The sequence below is a fragment of the Mesoplodon mirus genome (genome assembly GCF_964341445.2).
Source record: "Mesoplodon mirus genome assembly, chromosome: 7".
Taxonomy (NCBI): Eukaryota; Metazoa; Chordata; class Mammalia; order Artiodactyla; family Ziphiidae; genus Mesoplodon; species Mesoplodon mirus.
The window spans coordinates 6,578,475-6,595,444 of NC_138983.1; the positions used below are offsets into that span (position 1 = coordinate 6,578,475).

Genomic DNA, 16,970 nt, shown 5'->3' on the forward strand with positions numbered 1-16,970 from the left:
CTGGAGTTTGACAACTTAAGAGCGAAGGGCAGTGGGGTGGGAGGTTAAGGGAGGGCTGGGTTCTGGGAACCAAACACAGGATGTCTCAAGTTCAGTCTCAGAGGAAGGACCTGGAATGGTTGCAGGGGGTGTTCAGAGAACCCCAGGGCCGGATGAAGAGCTGGTCTCATGGGAACCAGGACTGGCCGAGGCTTCTGGGCCCCTGCGAGGGGGCCTCTGCAAGCCCTTCCCACCTCCTTCCCATGCTCAGTCCTAATTCCTGGCTGTGAGAATTCAGCATGCCCCCAGCAGTGGCTCCCTGGAGCACTGCCAGGCCCTGCCTGCTCCCTGAATCTTCTGGTTTACCTTCTGAAGAAATTCTGATGGGTTAGGGGTCCTGGCCAGATAAATCAGCATGACCAAGGGTCATGAGACAGGGGCTGGGGCTCCAGGCAGGGCAGGCAATGAGAGGCTGGTCTAGAACTGATCTTACTATACCTTTTTTTTTTTTTTTTTTTTTTGGCGGTATGCGGACCTCTCACTGTTGTGGCCTCTCCCATTGCGGAGCACAGGCTCCGGATTCGCAGGCTCAGCGGCCATGGCTCACGGGCCCAGCCGCTCCGCAGCATGTGGGATCTTCCCAGACCAGGGCACGAACCCGTGTCCCCTGCATCGGCAAGTGGACTCTCAACCACTGCGCCACCAGGGAAGCCCTATCCCCATTTTATAGGTGAGGAAACTGAGGCTTGCTCAGGCAAAGTGGCTTGTTACAGGGCAGAGGACTCAGACACCAGGTTCTATGGAGCTTCGGATTCTGCAATCCTCCAAAACAGAAGGAGTTGTTTACTCATCCACTCCGCAGTCTGTTGTGTCCGTATGGACCAAGCACCCGCAGTCCCAGCCAGAGGGAGATAGCTGTGATCTGGGCAGTAACAGCCTACTGTGCGCTCGGACTCTGTACTGCCCCTCCCACTCCCACTACTGCCTTCCACCTTTGGCCTTCTGGAAGAGGAAGTCAGGGCTCTGAGAGGTGTCGTGCCATTTCCAGCAGCCACCGCTGCAGGGCCGGGCTGGAACCCTGACGCCTGGATCTCTGGAGGAGCAGCAGAGTCATTTCCTCACTTGGAAATGTTTCACTTATCACCTCACAGTAGTTCCCTTGTTTATTGTCTGTCTTCCTCACTAGAAGGCCAGAGCCAAGTCGGCCTTGTTCCCTGCTGAATCTTGTGGGCCTAGAACAATGGCTGGCCCGGAACTGGCACGTAGTAAGTATATGTGGAGTGATTGATTCGGGAAGACTCGGCCTAACTGTTCATCCCATGGCTTGGGACATGGGGCGGCGCATCCTCCATTGCTGCCACCAGGGGGCGGGCGTGCCCCACTCCCAGTCGCATGCCAGGTTCTCTTCTCTCCTGAGGCCACCCAGGGACCCGGGGCATTCAGAGGACCTGTGCAGGGCCTGGTGCCAGGAAGGGCCCTGGGACCGTCCTGCGAATGGGGATCCTGCTAATGGAGGTTGGGAAGGGAATGAGAGAGCGGCCTCTTCCCCCTAGGGCTCTCTGGCCAGGCAGGCTCAGGAGCCAGGCCTGTGGGGTGGCCTGAGAGAGGACCCTGCCAGGGTGGCGAGGAAGGCGGTCATTGAGACCCACAACACCCTGACTGAACTTCAACACCAAGCAATTAATTCCCCGCCATGGCCTTGTGACCGCCTTCATGCCCACAACTTAACACGCAAACACCCTGACTCACATTTGCACACAGGCTGTGTGACACCCTGCCCTGCCAGGGTCACCTACAGTGAAGCCTGAGCACCGCCACCCTTAACAGGAACACCCAGAGTGTTAGGACACCCTGACACTGTTAGCCATTCATGCCCTGCAGGATGGGACACAGTGACCCACATTGGCCCCTCCTCTGAGCCACACCCTGATGCAGACATCCCTAGATCCGCAAACTCAGAGATATTCCCTCACACCCTCCCTCTCGGGTTCAGAATGTGACACCCTGATATACATGGAGACAGGCCGACACAGAGACATGTGGTGACCTGCTCCACAAGGACTCCCATGGCACGCTTACACCTACCCCTGTAGGACTGCCGCTGACACACCCAAGGCCCCTTTTCAGACACGCCTGCTCCTTCCCATGCTGCACAGGCGTGGAAGTGCAGACACACACACACAAAGTCAGAGACAAGTGCAGACACACACACACAAAGTCAGAGACAAGTGCAGACACACACAGAGATACACATACAACATAACGACAAACATACTTTTTTATATTTTTGATGATGCAGAAGAGGTCCAAGTCCTTCTCCTGACTAATCTCACCCCCTGCCGTGGCCTATCCCTGCCACCACTCAGCTACCCCAGCCCATGGTGGACCCTGGTGGGGGCTGGGAGTTGCTGAGAAGACCCTCTTGGGGGCGTGGTGACCCCACTGGCCAGGCAGAAGGCAGAGGCCAGCAGCACTGGGCGGGGAGGCCTGAGCTCATCAGATTCCAGCCTGAGTGATTCACGGGAAGTGCCTGGGGAAGGGGGGCGGGGGGACTGGTCCAGGGGCAGGGGCTTTGGAGGCCTGGGTGGGCTTCAGACCAGAGGGTCTTGGGTCCAGAGCAAGCCTCTGGTCTGGGAGGGGGGCTTCCCGAGGGGGTGGCCCAGGCTGAAGGGGTGTCTGCTGGGTCTGGCTCCTGGGAGGGGCTTAGGACACAGATCTGAGTCGCAGGATGAGACAATCAGTCCCTCCCGCCCACCCCGCCCATGGCCTGGGCCCCTGACCCCCGGGCCTTCCCGGCCCCAGCAGCTGGGTGTCTTTAGCAGGGGTTAGGCCAAGGGTGGGGGGCAGGGGTGGGTGAACTTCACGGCCATCTTGGCCCCTTGGGCCCTGGGGCAGGCAGCCCGAGTGGCCCCCAGAGGCCTCGAGGGGCTGGACCAGCCTGGCCCAGTCAGGGCCAACAGGGTTACAGACCCTCGCTGCCCTGCCAGGCAAGGCCTCTGCCAGAGAGTTGAGAACGCGCGCCTGTCCCAGCGCCAGGGATGTTTTCCTGCTGAGATGCAGCCCCCTGCTCCTGCTGCCCCCGGAGCCCCTGCCTCCCAGGCCGGGCTGATGCTCAGAGGACCCAGCTGCTCCTGCAGGGTGACAGAAAGAAAGGATGGGCTTGGGGACAGGGCGGGGGTGCAGGAAGTGCCTTTCTTGGAACTCTGCACCAAAATAGCCCACTCCTCCGTTCCCACTCTGGGTCTCAGTGTCCCCACGGGGGAGGTGTGTGTCACCAAGGAGACCCTCACCAGGGAGGGGCCTGAGCTGACCTCAGTCTGGCTTCTGCCCGCCATCCTCCCACCCCGCCCACCCCTGACAGCCCTCAGCACCCCCGCCTCGGGCTCTGCTCCACTTTGAAGTCCTAACAGAAATACCATGTCTGCTCGGGTTCCCCTTCCTGGCCCGGTCACAGCCCCCAGACCTGGCTCCCACCCCAGCCAGCTCTGGGGGTGCGCTCTGGGGGAGAGGAGCAAGGGAGGCCTGGACCACCCAGGGAAGGTGGCGGGTCAGAGACCCGGGGACAGGAACAGGGAGACAGAGTGGGTGAGACACCAGAGATGGAGAGGGGGAAACAGAAGAGGACAAAGAACAGAGAGACCCCAGAAACCAACAAGGCGACAATGCTGGGGACAGGAGAGGAGACAGAGTGGGTGAGACACCAGAGATGGAGAGGGGGAAACAGAAGAGGACAAAGAACAGAGAGACTCCAGAAACCAACAGGTGACAATGCTGGGGACAGGAGAGGAGACAGACCCCAGAAACTAACAAGGTGACAATGCTGGGGACAGGAGAGGAGAAAGAGGGACCCCAGAGACAGACAGGGGAGCTAGAGACCTCGACAGAGAGGGAAGAGAGGAACAGGGAGGAAGAAACCCTGCAGTCAGAGGGAGGGACAGTGAGACACAGAGGTCCCTGGGGACCGTGGACGGGCAGGAAGAGAAGGGGAAAGTTCCAGGTGCCAGTGGAGACGGCAGGGGCGGAGACCAGGGTAGCAATGGAAAGGATGAGGTGGAAAGAGAAACGTCCCTGGAGACACGGTGACTAACCGTTCTTGTTTGCCCGGGGCTGAGGGGGGCTCCAGGGACACGGCACTTTCAGTGCTGAGACCAGGCAAGTCCTCAGCAAACGGGGAAGAGTGGGTCACCCTGGGTGGCAGGCCTTTGCCAGACGCCACAGGGATCAGAGAGTCCACTCGCATAGGTACCCTTCACACAGATGAGGAAGCTGTGGCCCGAGAAGGGCCAGCCGGGACGTCCCTGGAACACACGGCAGGGCCAAGGCAGGACCAGCTTCAGGGAGGCTCCATGGAGCCGCACGGGCAAAGGGCCCCAGAGGGAGGACAAGAACAGTGAGGGCCGGGAGAGCACCTGTTCTGGGATCCCCAGGCTCGGGTACAGTCCCCGCTCTGCTTCCACCTGTGTGACCTAGGGCAAGCCTTGTCCCTCTCTGGGCCGTGTGAACACTGAGGGGAAGGGCCGGGCCCCTCTAGCGCTGATGGGGGCTCCAGGACTCATGGCCCCCTGGGCAGATGTGGCCAGATGTTCAGGTCAGGCATCTGCCAGGAGAGAGACTGGGGCTCCAGTTGGGCCCAGGTTAGGCAATCCAGGGGCAGCCATATGCTTCTCCCCTCACAGCTGTGGGCACACGTGCGGGCCCTCGAGGACACACACGTCACCCAGCTGTGCACACCCACAGCAGTGCCAGGCTTTCACAAGCGTGCGTGCGCACACACACACACACACACACAAACACACGGTCATGCACAGACACCAAGGCTCACCCACAAACACACAGTCTCTCTGTATGACAAAGGATACCTCTGCCCCACCTCAGCCCCCTCCAGCTGTCAGAATCCTTTACCCCAGGGGCCAGGCCTGGAAGACACCCCTTCTTCCTGGGTCCCACCTTCTCCAAGCCTCTCTCTCCCACCCTGTCTGGTCCAGCAACACACCCCTCCTGTGGGTCTCTCCCATCCAGAAGCACACAGGGTGTAGCACAGCACGTGGGGCAGGAGAGGGGGCCGCAATCAACCCCCTCCGTCTCAGATTCCCCTCCCTCCCCACTCCTGCCCTGGGACGTCTCCCACCCAAGACCAGGCGCCTCCCGCCCACCCGTTGGCCCTTCCTCCTGAAGCCTGAAGGCTGGGGTGGTTTGGGAAGAATTTAGAAATGGAGAGAGGTGGGGGGATGGGGACAAAAGAGAAAGGAGGAAAGGAGGTGATTTGTACACAAAGCAATGTGCTGGCTCAGCGGCCCTCGTGCCAATGCTCTCTAGGACTCCTGCCCGGGGGGGCGCCCCCCAACCACACTCAGCTCCCCCATGCTGGCTGCTCCACTGGGCCCTCTGAGGGCCAGCCCCTCTGCAAGCCACCTTCACCCCAACACCAACGGGTCCACATACTGCATCCAGAATCACCGTCTGGCTTGTCCCAGTAGCTGGAAGACAACGCTCCTTCTGCGGAAGTGGGCTTCTGTTTCCATGGCCCTCCCGAGGTGAGCTCTCCCCAAAAGGGCCATGATCAGAGCAGGGAACCCCAGCCTCCTGACTCCCAATGTGGGTCAGCCACGCCTGGTGTCCTGAGCTGTCCCCACCCCAGCCAGGGAGACACATTGGCCTCAGGCCCCAACAGAGAAAACAGGCTGTGTGGTAACAGGGAAGCATCACACATGCTCCCTGCTGCTGGTGGCCCAAGCTGTCCCGTCCTCCTGGGCTGCACTCCTACAGATCCATAGGGTTACATTCTGGGTGTGCCATCCATCACGGTGGCGGCTAATTATAAATTAGCATTTCTGCCTGATTCCCTGTACCCAACCACGCATCTAAACATTTTCTCATCCACACACCCATCTACTTAGCCATCTATCCATCCATCCACTTACTCATTCCTAAATCCATCCATCTATCCATCTATCCCCCCATCCTCCAAGCATTTATTGCATCAGTTAGCAACTTCTCTGTGCTATGGGGGAACCAAAATGAGTCAGGCTGAACAGGACTGGCATGAAGACCACAACAAGCCCCTCTCTATCCCCTCACCCCCAGATCCATGATGCTGCGCCCACTATATACCTTCTCCTGACTAGGGTAGGAAATTCTTTTTTTTTTTTGTGGTACGTGGGCCTCTCACTGTTGTGGCCTCTCCCGCTGCGGAGCATAGGCTCCGGACGTGCAGGCTCAGTGGCCATGGCTCATGGGCCCAGCCGCTCCGCGGCATGTGGGATCCTTCCAGACCGGGGCACGAACCCGTGTCCCCCACATCGGCAGGCGGACTCTCAACCACTGCACCACCAGGGAAGCCCTCTTTTTTTTTTTTTAATTAATTCATTCATTCGTTTATTTTTGGCTGGGTTAGGTCTTCATTGCTTTGCATGGCCTTTCTCTAGTTGCGGTGAGCGGGAGCTACTGTTTGTTGTGGTACGCGGGCTTCTCATTGCTGTGGCTTCTCTTGTTGCAGAGCACGGGCTCTAGGTGCGCAGGCTTCAGTAGTTGTGGCACGTGGGCTCAGCAGGTGTGGCTCGTGGGCTCTAGAGCTCAGGCTCAGTAGTGGTGGCGCACAGGCTTAGCTGCTCCGCGGCATGTGAGATCTTCCTGGGCCAGGGCTCGAACACGTGTCCCCTGCATTGGCGCCAGGGAAGCCCTAGGGTAGGAAATTCTTAGGCAGCCTCCACCCCACCTCTCCCAACATTGATGGCCCTGGGGGTGGGGGGTAGTTGAGTGCTAGATGCCCACCCAAACTGGGCACCCAGGCGCATCTCCAAGTCTCATTCTCTACCTACCAAACCCTTAGTCTTTTGGGGTCAGGGTGTCCCACTCCTCCCCACTCCCGCCCGCCTCCTGGCTCAGGCTTCCCTCCACTTGCCCAGCCAGGCCATCTGGAATTTGGCCTTTGACCCTCCTCCTCCTGCTTTGATTGCCTGCCCCCCAGTGCCTCACCCCCGCTGAGGCTGTAGTCCTGACCTCTGATCTGACCCGCCCACTGCCAGACGGCCTTCAGCCTCCCCTCAGACGCCCCAGCACTGGCCATTGCCCGAATCATGACTGGACCGCCACACCCTTGGACCAGGCTCAGGCCAGCCCCCGCCCGCCCCTGAAGAGCCTCTAGCGGCTGCCTTCCCCAGCCTGCCCCGCCTTGCTACCCAGATCTACAGCCAGCTCCCTCCCCTCTCCCAGACTATTGCAGCAACCTCCTGACTGGTCCCTGGCCTCCAGTCCCCCCTCCACCCACCGCATACCAGCCACAGGGATCTCTCATCACGCCTCTTCCCCGTGACCCCCATGATGGAGTCCAGCCTTCCAGGGGCAGCTCCACCACTTTCCAGGCCAGGCCTCTACCCCGTTTCTGATACTTTCTCTCCAGTCTTCACTGTCCCTCTAACCCTAAACCTCCCTCCCGGCCCCGGCAGAGTCCTTTGTATTCTCCAAACACATCTTGAGCTCTCCCAGCTCAGTAACTTTGTCTAGGCTGTGCCTTCTTCCCATCATGCCTTCCTTCCATCCTCATTTCTTGACATCATACCCAACTCTCAGACTGCTCCAATGACTCCTCAGGGCACTGCAGCAAAAAGAGAACTGGAAGAAGGGTCCGAGGCCTTGGTTCTGGTCCCAGCCCTGCCACATACTCTCTCTGAGACTCCCTGGGCCTCAGTGTACCCACCCACAAAAAAGCTTGCTGATTTCCAGGGATCTCCCAGGTCTAGGATGGTATGACTTCTGGGGAAGGCTGGGTTAATGTGGGGAGCAGGTGGGCTTTGGCTCCAGGCAGAATCGCACCATCCCCCCTGCGTTGCCCTGAGCCAGATTCTTCACTTAGCTGAGTCTCATTCACTCATTCATGAATGCATTCATTCATTCTTTCGTTCAGCAAACCCCATTGAACAGCATCTGTGGGCCAGGAGCTTTCCAGGCTCAGGGGATACAGTAGGAAATAAGACAATGACCCTGCCAAAATGGAGCTCGCAGTCTCCTAGGGCTGGAGTTCTCCACTAGGGGCAATGCTGCCCCCAGGGGACATGACATTTGGCAATGTCTAGAGTCTTTTTTTTTTTTTTTTGGCCGCACCATGAGTCTTGCAGGATCTTAGTTCCCCAGGATCGAACCTGCGCTCCCTGCAGTGGAAGCGTGGAGTCTTAACCACTGGAACGCCAGGGAAGTCCCAAGGAGTCATTTTTTATTGTCCCAACTGGAGGGATGCTACTGGCATCTAGACAGAAGCCAGGGATGCTGCTAAACATCTTACAATGCACAACACAGTCTCCAGAAGATATCATTACCCAGCCCTGAATCTCAATAATACCGACAGCAAGAAACACTGGCTATTGGGGAATTCAGGCCAGCAAGCAAATATATACCATGTCAGATAGGGGTAAGTGCAAAGGAGAAAAATGGAACAAGACCAGGGGGCCAGGGAGCCCCAGGGTATGGCGGAGGAGGGTGGTGGTCTGGGATGTTGATGCCTGAGCTGAGACCTGAAGAAAGTGAAGAAGCAGAGACTTTGCATCTTGCAGGAAGAGTGTTCTAAACAGAGGAACAGCCAATACAAAGGCCCTGAGGTAGACATGTGCCTGGTGAGTTTGAGGAACATCCACAGGCCAGAGTGGCTGGAGCAGAGGGAATGAGGGGAAGGGAGAGGGATGAGAGAGGGAGTTTGCGCGGAGATCACAAGAGCCTGGAGGCCGAGCGTGGTAAAGACTGGCCTTTCTTCTGAGTGAGACGGGGGCCTCGAGGGTTCTGAGCAGGAGAGTGACTGGATCTGACTTGGGGTTTGAAAAGATCCCTCTGGCAGGATGGAGAAGGCAAGAGAGAGACCAGAGGAGAGGGTGTTGCACAAATCTAAATGGACAAGTGTAGTGGCTTGGGCCAGACATGGGTGGCAAAGGTGGGGAGACGCAGTCAGATTCTGGATCTGTTCTGAAGGTGAAGACAACAGGATTTTCTGAGAGATTGGATGTGGGGTGTGGGAGAAAGAGGAGTCAAGGATGACCTCAAGGCTTTGGGTCTGAGCCAGTGGAAGGATGAACTGCCCCGCATTGACTTTCCTCTCATGAGAAGGGGGATAATTCTCTGTGCTTCACAGATGTAAACCTTGAAAGAACGACCTTCCTAGCATATAGCAAGCCCTTCTAAAGTCCTGGTTCTCAAGGGGATTGGCTGCGTCTGCAAGGCCAGCCCTGCCATTGTAAGAAGGTTAGCAAAGCCGCCCTGGTTCCATCCCCCGCCCCCCCCCCCAGATTTGCTCAGAAGACTAAGGAACATTTGTCTCATGCTTTGCAGCTGACAAAGCACATTTGCACACACTGAGTGCCGTGATACAATAGCCCTGCTGAGCTGAAGGGCCCTGACACGTTAGCCCCGTTTTGTAGGTAAGAAAAATGGAGACCCAGAGAAGGTCAGCGACTTCCTGCAGTCACACAGCCGATTGTGGCAGAGTGGGAAGCTGGATCAGGAAGGCATGCTGGGGGGCAGAACCTCTTCTCAGCATCCCCGCCCCGGCTCAAATTTCTGCTAAGAGTGCAGTGGGTGTGCAAGGGTTAATCTGACAACCAGCTCCCCAGGGACCATCCTGAATAATGGGCTCGGTACACATGCCTCCAGAGGCTTCCAGGAGGGGCGGGAGGAGGACCCCAGCCAGGCCTACGCAGCAGGCCCTGTCTGGGGGCAAGGAGGGCTCCACACATGTGACGCCTGTGTCACACACACGTGTGTACCACTGTGTGCCCCATGTCCATACATGGCCTCTCACCAGTCCCCTCCCAGCCAGCCCTGCTCACCCTGCCCACCCCCTCCCACATGCACCCTGCCCTCCTGCAGTAGGGAGCCCAGAGAAGCATTTCCTGTTTGGGGGCCGCCTCCTCCCCCTCTAAGTCCAGGTTCCCAGGGCCCCAGGCTGAGCAGAGGTGAAGGGAGGGCAGCCCCCTGCCCCTCCTCCTTCCCTGGCCACCCCCAACACCCGGTCCAGCTGGAGCCAGGAGGCTTGAGGGCAGAGGTAGGAGCTCAGTATATAAATGAGGGCTGCGGATGCCCACGCCTGTGAGATCGAGGTGCTTCCCACATCCAGGGCCTGCATGCGAAGATGGGTGACTTCCTGTGTTAGGGCCTGCAGAACGCCACACCACTTTCGCATGTACACCTAAAGGGTTTAGCATGTCAGAGTATGTGCAACTCTGGGACGAAGGGAGAGTATCGAGAGAGTGCTCTTGTGTGTGGAGAGGGGCACACACACGTGTGTGACGTGAGAGCGTGAGTCACAGCATGTTTCCACACACATGACAAGCAGTTGTTCACGGGTGTGATGAGGTCAGTGTGTCCCCATTGGGGTCTCTGTGAGTCTCTGGGAAGCGACCTCAACCCACCGCCAAGAGCCCCAGACGGCGCTGGAGTCTTCTGAGGGTCGTCCGGTCTCCTCTCCTCGACTCCCAGTCCGTTAGCAGCGCCTCCTCCCCTCCCCTGCCCCCTCTCCCAGCACCCCCCACCCCTGCCCCCCGCCCAACTGCTTCCTGCTCTGGCGGCCCCGGGGGAGCGAGAGCAGGGAGCTGGCAGCGGCCCCAGCCCACTCCTTACAAGGCCTGAGCCCGGCCCGGGCCCGCCCCCGGCCCGCCTGCCGGAGGCCCCAGTCCCTCCCCCTGTCAAGAGCGGCTGCCGGCCGGGCCCGGGCCAGTCGGGGGGCGTCGCGATGCTGCTGCGCCTGCTGCTGGCCTGGGCGGCCGCGGTGCCTACGCTGGGCCAGGCCCCCTGGGCCGCCGAGCCCCGCGCTGCCTGCGGCCCCGGCAGCTGTTACGCGCTCTTCCCGCGGCGCCGCACCTTCCTGGAGGCCTGGCGGGCCTGCCGTGAGCTGGGGGGCGACCTGGCCACGCCGCGGACCCCCGAGGAGGCCCGGCGCGTGGACAGCCTGGTGGGCTCCGGCCCGGCCAGCCGGCTGCTGTGGATCGGGCTGCAGCGGCAGGCCCGGCACTGCCAGCCTCAGCGCCCACTGCGGGGCTTCACGTGGACCACAGGGGACCAGGACACGGCCTTCACCAACTGGGCCCAGCCCGCCACGGGTGGGCCCTGCCCGGCCCAGCGCTGTGCGGCCCTTGAGGCGAGTGGCGAGCATCGCTGGCTCGAGGGCTCGTGCACGCTGGCCGTCGATGGCTACCTGTGCCAGTTTGGCTTCGAGGGCTCCTGCCCAGCGCTGCCCGATGAGGCAGGCCAGGCCGGCCCTGCCGTCTACACCACGCCCTTCCACCTGGTCTCCGCAGAGTTTCAGTGGCTGCCCTTCGGCTCTGTGGCTGCCGTGCTATGCCAGGCTGGCAGAGAAGCCTCTCTGCTCTGCGTGAAGCAGCCTGACGGTGGCGTGGGCTGGTCGCGGACTGGGCCCTTGTGCCCCGGTACCGGCTGCGGCCCGGACAACGGGGGCTGTGAACACGAGTGCGTGGAGGAGGCGGACGGTCGGGTGTCCTGTCGCTGCACCGAGGGCTTCCGGCTGGCAGTGGATGGGCGCAGCTGCGAGGACCCCTGTGCCCATGCCCTGTGTGAGCAGCAGTGTGAGCCTGGAGGGCCACAGGGCTACAGCTGCCACTGTCGCCTGGGTTTCCGGCCAGCCGAGGATGAGCCGCACCGCTGCGTGGACACAGATGAATGCCAGATTGCCGGCGTGTGCCAGCAGATGTGCGTCAACTATGTTGGTGGCTTTGAGTGCTACTGCAGCGAGGGCCACGAGCTGGAGGCTGATGGCATCAGCTGCAGCCCCGCTGGGGCCATGGGCGCCCGGGCTTCCCAGGACCTTGGGGACGAGTTGCTGGATGATGGGGAGGATGAAGAGGATGAAGATGAAGCCTGGGAGGTCTTCGATGGTGGCTGGACAGAGATGCCTGGGATCCCGTGGATGGAGGCCACGCAGTCACCTGACTTTGGCCTGGCCTATAGACCTAGCTTCCCAGAGGACAGAGAGTCCCGGATGCCCTACCTGGACCCCACCTGGCCACCCCCGCTTAGTGCCCCTAGGGTCCCCTACCACTCCTCAGTGCTCTCTGTCACCCGGCCTGTGGTGGTCTCTGCCACACGCCCCCCACTGCCTTCTGCCCACCAACCCCCTATTGTCTCTGCCACGCGTCCACCCCTGACCCCTACCCCTCAGCCCCCCGTGATCCCTGCAGTACAGCCAGCTTTGCCCTCTGACCACCAGTTCCCCAAGATCTCAGCCAACTATCCAGATCTGCCTTCTGCCCACCGACCCCCCGTTATCTCTGCCACACACCCAGGACCGACCCCTGCCCACCGGCCCCCAATTATCTCAGCCAAATATCCTGAACTGTTTCCCGCTCACCAGTCCCCCATGTTTCCAGATATCCAGGTCGCTGATACCCAGAACACCACTCATTTGCCTCGAATCCCAGCTAACCACGCCCCTCTGGTCACCACCTCCAGCGCCCATCAAACCCCTGTGACCCCAGATATCCCGGTCCTCAAAGCCCAGGCCACCCACCATCCCATTACTTCCACTGTCCAGCCTTCTCTGACCACTACCTCCAGGCCCCCTGTGTTGCCTGCCCATCAAGTCCCCGTGCCTGCTGCCACCCAACCCCCAGCCTTCCACACTCCCCTGCCCCCAGAGAGCCCCACTAGCCAGACCTCACTCGCTAGCCCGACACACCCCCATTCCAAAGCCCCGCAAGTCCCAAGGGGAGGTACCCCTGACCCCAACCTGGCCCCGTGGCTGCCCTCGGCAGTCCCCACGGCCCTGGGGGAGGCCAGTTCGGCAGGCCGCAGCCGCAGGGATGATCGGTGGCTGCTGGTGGCACTTCTAGTACCAACATGCGCCTTCTTGGTGGTCCTACTTGCACTGGGCATCGTGTACTGTACCCGCTGTGGCCCCCACGCGCCCAATAAGCGCGTGACCGACTGCTATCGCTGGGTCACCCACGCCGGGAGCAAGGGCTCAACGGAACCCGCGCCCCACCGGGGCAGCCTCACAGGGGTGCAGACCTGCAGAACCAGCGTGTGATGGGGCGCAGCCCCCGCTCTGTGGGGTGGGGGAAGGGGCGTGTGTTGGACACATGGGCCAGGCTGCACCAGGGACCCATGGGGGCTGCCCAGCTGGACAGAAGGCTTCCTGGTCCCCCGGGCCCAGCCAGGCTTCTCTCTCAGTCAACCGCTAGACCTGACTCTTGGGAGCTCTGTTTCCTGGCCCAGCACTCATGACGGAGGAGATGCCAAGGCCCCCCAGGACCTCAGGGGGTGGGTTCTGGGGTCTTCTCCAATAAACGGGGTGCCAACCTCACCCAAAGCTCCTGACCCCCATTGGTGCCTAAGGGGAGGGTCTGGGAGGACTCAGAAAAAAGAAGGAGGGGATCTTCCTTCAGCTTGTTTGGGCTCCCCAGGAAATAAGGTAAGACTCCTCAAGGCACGGTATGCTTTAGAGATTCTCAGGGAAACAGGAGCCCAGAGATGGCAGAACTTTGCCCAAGGTCACACAGAGAGCCTAGGAGTGGGAGGTTCGGCATGAAGAGCATTTCATATTGGTTCCTCTTTTTACCATAACTCTTAGAAGGTGGGACTGAATCTGGAATGAGGGCTTCTGCTGAACTGGAGCCAAACTGGGGTTTAGGGGGTCAAAGGCAAGTTCTAGGCCTGGTGATTCTGGGGAGTGAAGGCGGTCTAGAGGGTGAGCTCTGGTACTTCCCCTCCCCTCCCCAAAGGCCGCCCAGAATTTGGTGGCTAGGGCTCAGGCGGCTTGAGCCAAGGGTGCTGTCACCCCCCTGGGTTGTAGGTGATGGGAGGCACGCCTCCTCTCTGCTCTGGGGAGGTGGTGGGAGTCAGAGCCTAGAAGCTGGGCTTCGGAGAGCCAGGAACTCAGGAGTGAGACCCCACACTCAGCTCCCTGGGCAGCCTCCTGAGCAAGGCCTTCCCATCTTGGGCCACACTGTGCCCTTCTCTGTGTGGATGGTGCTGGGAGAGGGAGAACTGCAGACCGAGCAAGGCTCAGGCTGCTCCAGGCTGAGATGTGCCATGAACGGGAGGAGGGGATGGTAAAAAAAATCACAGCCTGTGGGGACCCAGCAACCTCCCTCATCCTGGGCTCATTGCCTTGGGGGGACCAAGGAGGGGGAGGCGTGGCAGGGGGAGGGGGAGGGGGAGGGGGAGGCGTGGGTTCCCACCACCTCTGTGATTTTTCAGTTGCAGCTTCTAAGGGACCTCTAATTAGGACGGTGCAGAACCACCACGACCACCCGGGCAGGCGAGGAGGGGTGACCCAGAGCCCCCTTTCCTATGCAGTGCCCTTTGCCACCCTCTGACCCCAGGGGCTGGGCCTGGGCTAGAAGGCTGAGCTGGGCCCCAAGGGACCAGGAGAGGAGGGGCGGGAGTTGGGGACGAATAGAGGCGCGGGGTGGGGGGCGGCACGGAGGGGGCGGAGGGAACGCTACGCACCGCCCCCCCTCCGCTCTCACGTTCCCCTAACTCAAACCAGACGCCCCCGACAGATCCAGCCCAAGCTTTTAACGTTGGAGGCGCTGCCGGAGAGGTTCACTGGATGGGAGTGGGGGTCGCGAGGTGGTCCAAAGGCCTAGGTCTGAGAAGAAGGTGGGGGGCGCAGACTGGGGGTTGACAAAGCCTGCCAGGACGGGGAGAACTAGAGCTCCCTCCTGTGACCCTGGGCAGGAGATCCACAGCGCCCCGAGGGCAGGAAGGAGTTAAAAGCACTGCTGTCAGAGGGCGGGGATGGGAGTGGGGAAGGGGGCCCAGAGCCGGCTCTTTGTCATCCTGTAATGAGCACCAGATGCGGAGCTGCGTGCGGCCCTAAACAGACAGCCTCCCAGGGCAGAGCCCCCACTAGCGCCGAAATGGGGCTCCGCCCAGACCCAGAGCTGCGTTTGAGGCTCCGCCCACTGAATCAGGCCCCGCCTCCTCCAGGCGCGACCCGGGCCTGCACTATCAGCTTGGCCTCTCGGAGCTACGAGCCACGCCCACCCACTGCTGTCTGGCGTCCCCTCGGGAACTCTCCAGAGGCCACGCCCACCAAGGCCACAAGCCTCGCCCCCTGCCAGCTCAGAGGTTCTCGCCGAGCGCTTGCCCCGCCCCTCTGCTCTATCAGCTCCGCCCCGGCCAAGGCAGTACCTAGGCCCCGCCCACAAGGGCCATAGCCCCGCCTCCTAAGCGCAGCTTGCGCTAGGAGACTGGCAGTTATTAGTTGCAGCTTCCAGGAGGTATGAACTCCGCCCAGAGTTTACACATTCTCCTCACGCAGCTCCGCCCTTTGCAGAGCTGGGGACTAGGTCCACGAGTGTAGGAATCCCGCAGAGCCATTAATTCTGTCCGGTAGAGATGCAAACTCCGCCCTCTAGGAGTTCACCGCGTTCCATTCTAGAGCCTCTTCAGGCTACACCCCCAGCTACAAGCCACGCCCCCCCAGCATCCAAAATCGTAGGGTCGGGACCCCAGACCAGCCTCACCAAGGGAAGGTCTCCGCCCACGTATGGCTAACACACTTTCGCTTCTTACTGAGGTAATGGCCCACCTACACAGAGCCCCAGGGCTCTCCCGCTAAGAATGCCCAGAAGCCCCGCCCTTGATGGTCCCTTAAGTCCCGCCCACCCAGGGCGCTGCTCTCTGGGGCTTTGAGCACAGGCATCAACCACGCGGAGAAAGTAACCCAACCTCTCCTCTCAGTCTCCGCCTCCTGTTAATGTATAGCCCCACCCACCCTAGGCCCCACCTTCTCAGGACATAAGCCACACCCGCTCCGGACCTGGGACCCTCGAAGTCCTCACTGCCTCTGGGTATGCTCAGACTACTGGGTCCGAACCCTATTGACCAGGACGCCCCTTGGACCCGACCCGGGCGCCCACTCTCCTTCCCTGCCCCCCGGTTTCCTTTCGTCCAGATCGCGGGTCCTTTGGAGGGAGCTCCGAGACGGTATCAAGAGTCCGGCGGACGGTGTCCATGAATGGGCCTTTGGCGCCACCTACTTTCGGTGGCTTGAAGCCACCAGAAAGCCTCAATCCGGCCTCTCCCAGAGCACACTAGTGTTCAATGAATAGTTGCTTAATTTATTAAATGTTTGTATTACTGTAATATCTGCCGAGTTCCCCCGGCAAAACGGCAGATCTGCTCGCAGGTGCCCTCCGTCGTATTTGGAAGACCCCCAAGAGGGCTTCATATTGGTCCTCAAGCTAAGGCTGTCCCTGCCAGTCTTTATAGCAGCTGGTGGGACTCTTGCTGTTCTTCCTCTTGAATCCTGTTTCCCAGGGGCGAAAGCACAGCGTCTCACCTGGGGGTCAAGAACTGTTAGTGCCAGGCCCTCCCTTCCCCCAACTAGCGCTGGGATGTGTGGACACCTTTGATAGGGGTGTGTGTTTGGCGGGAGGGAGTGGGTTTGGGCTCAGGGGTCCTCAGCTGGGATCTGACAGTCACAGTTTTTCGAACGGAATTGATCTCAAGGCCGACCTCTATATCAGTGCTCATTCCTACATTTGAAAATATTAGTCTGCTGACTCCTACACTAGATGGGGTTTGGGGGGTGGGTCTCCAGGGAGCCCTGGAGATTCTGGAGTTCAGCGCTAGGAACTCAATAAAACATTCTACAGACAATATTGGAACAGACCGGGGAGCTATAATTGAGGGGGGTTGGAACTAACTAACTAACTAACTACTGAGCTCAACGAGTGCCAGCACTCCCTGCTTCAGCACCACCCCCGGCAAACTCAGGCCTGGGGAGTGGGATGCCTTCCAGAGGGGATTCCACCTCTGGTGTCCTGGCCTCTACAAATGCGAGTGGGGTTTGGTGCCAAATACTAATTAAAAGAATAGTAGATGCTTGCAGCACTTATTATATGCCTAGCCCAATTCTAAGGGCTTTACCTTAAGAACCTTTTAAGAACCATAGCATTTAAAGAACATTTAAAAGGGCTTCCCTGGTGGCGCAGTGGTTAAGAATCCACCTGCCAATGCAGGGGACACGGCTTCGAGCCCTGGTC

The 16,970-nt window shown here is 60.0% G+C and overlaps 1 protein-coding gene across 1 annotated transcript; it reads left to right on the top strand.

Moving 5' to 3' along the window:
- Positions 1 to 10,654: 10,654 nt before the first annotated feature.
- On the top strand, positions 10,655 to 13,282 carry CD248 (CD248 molecule). Its single transcript, XM_082629020.1, has one exon. The coding sequence runs from the start codon at positions 10,691 to 10,693 to the stop codon at positions 12,998 to 13,000; it is 2,310 nt and encodes a 769-aa protein (XP_082485146.1). The 5' UTR covers positions 10,655 to 10,690; the 3' UTR covers positions 13,001 to 13,282.
- The last annotated feature ends 3,688 nt before the right edge of the window (positions 13,283 to 16,970 follow it).

What these genes read in the sequence shown, in the direction of transcription:
- CD248 (XM_082629020.1), top strand. Translation starts at nt 10,691, where the DNA reads ATGCTGCTGCGCCTGCTGCTGGCCTGGGCGGCCGCGGTGCCTACGCTG.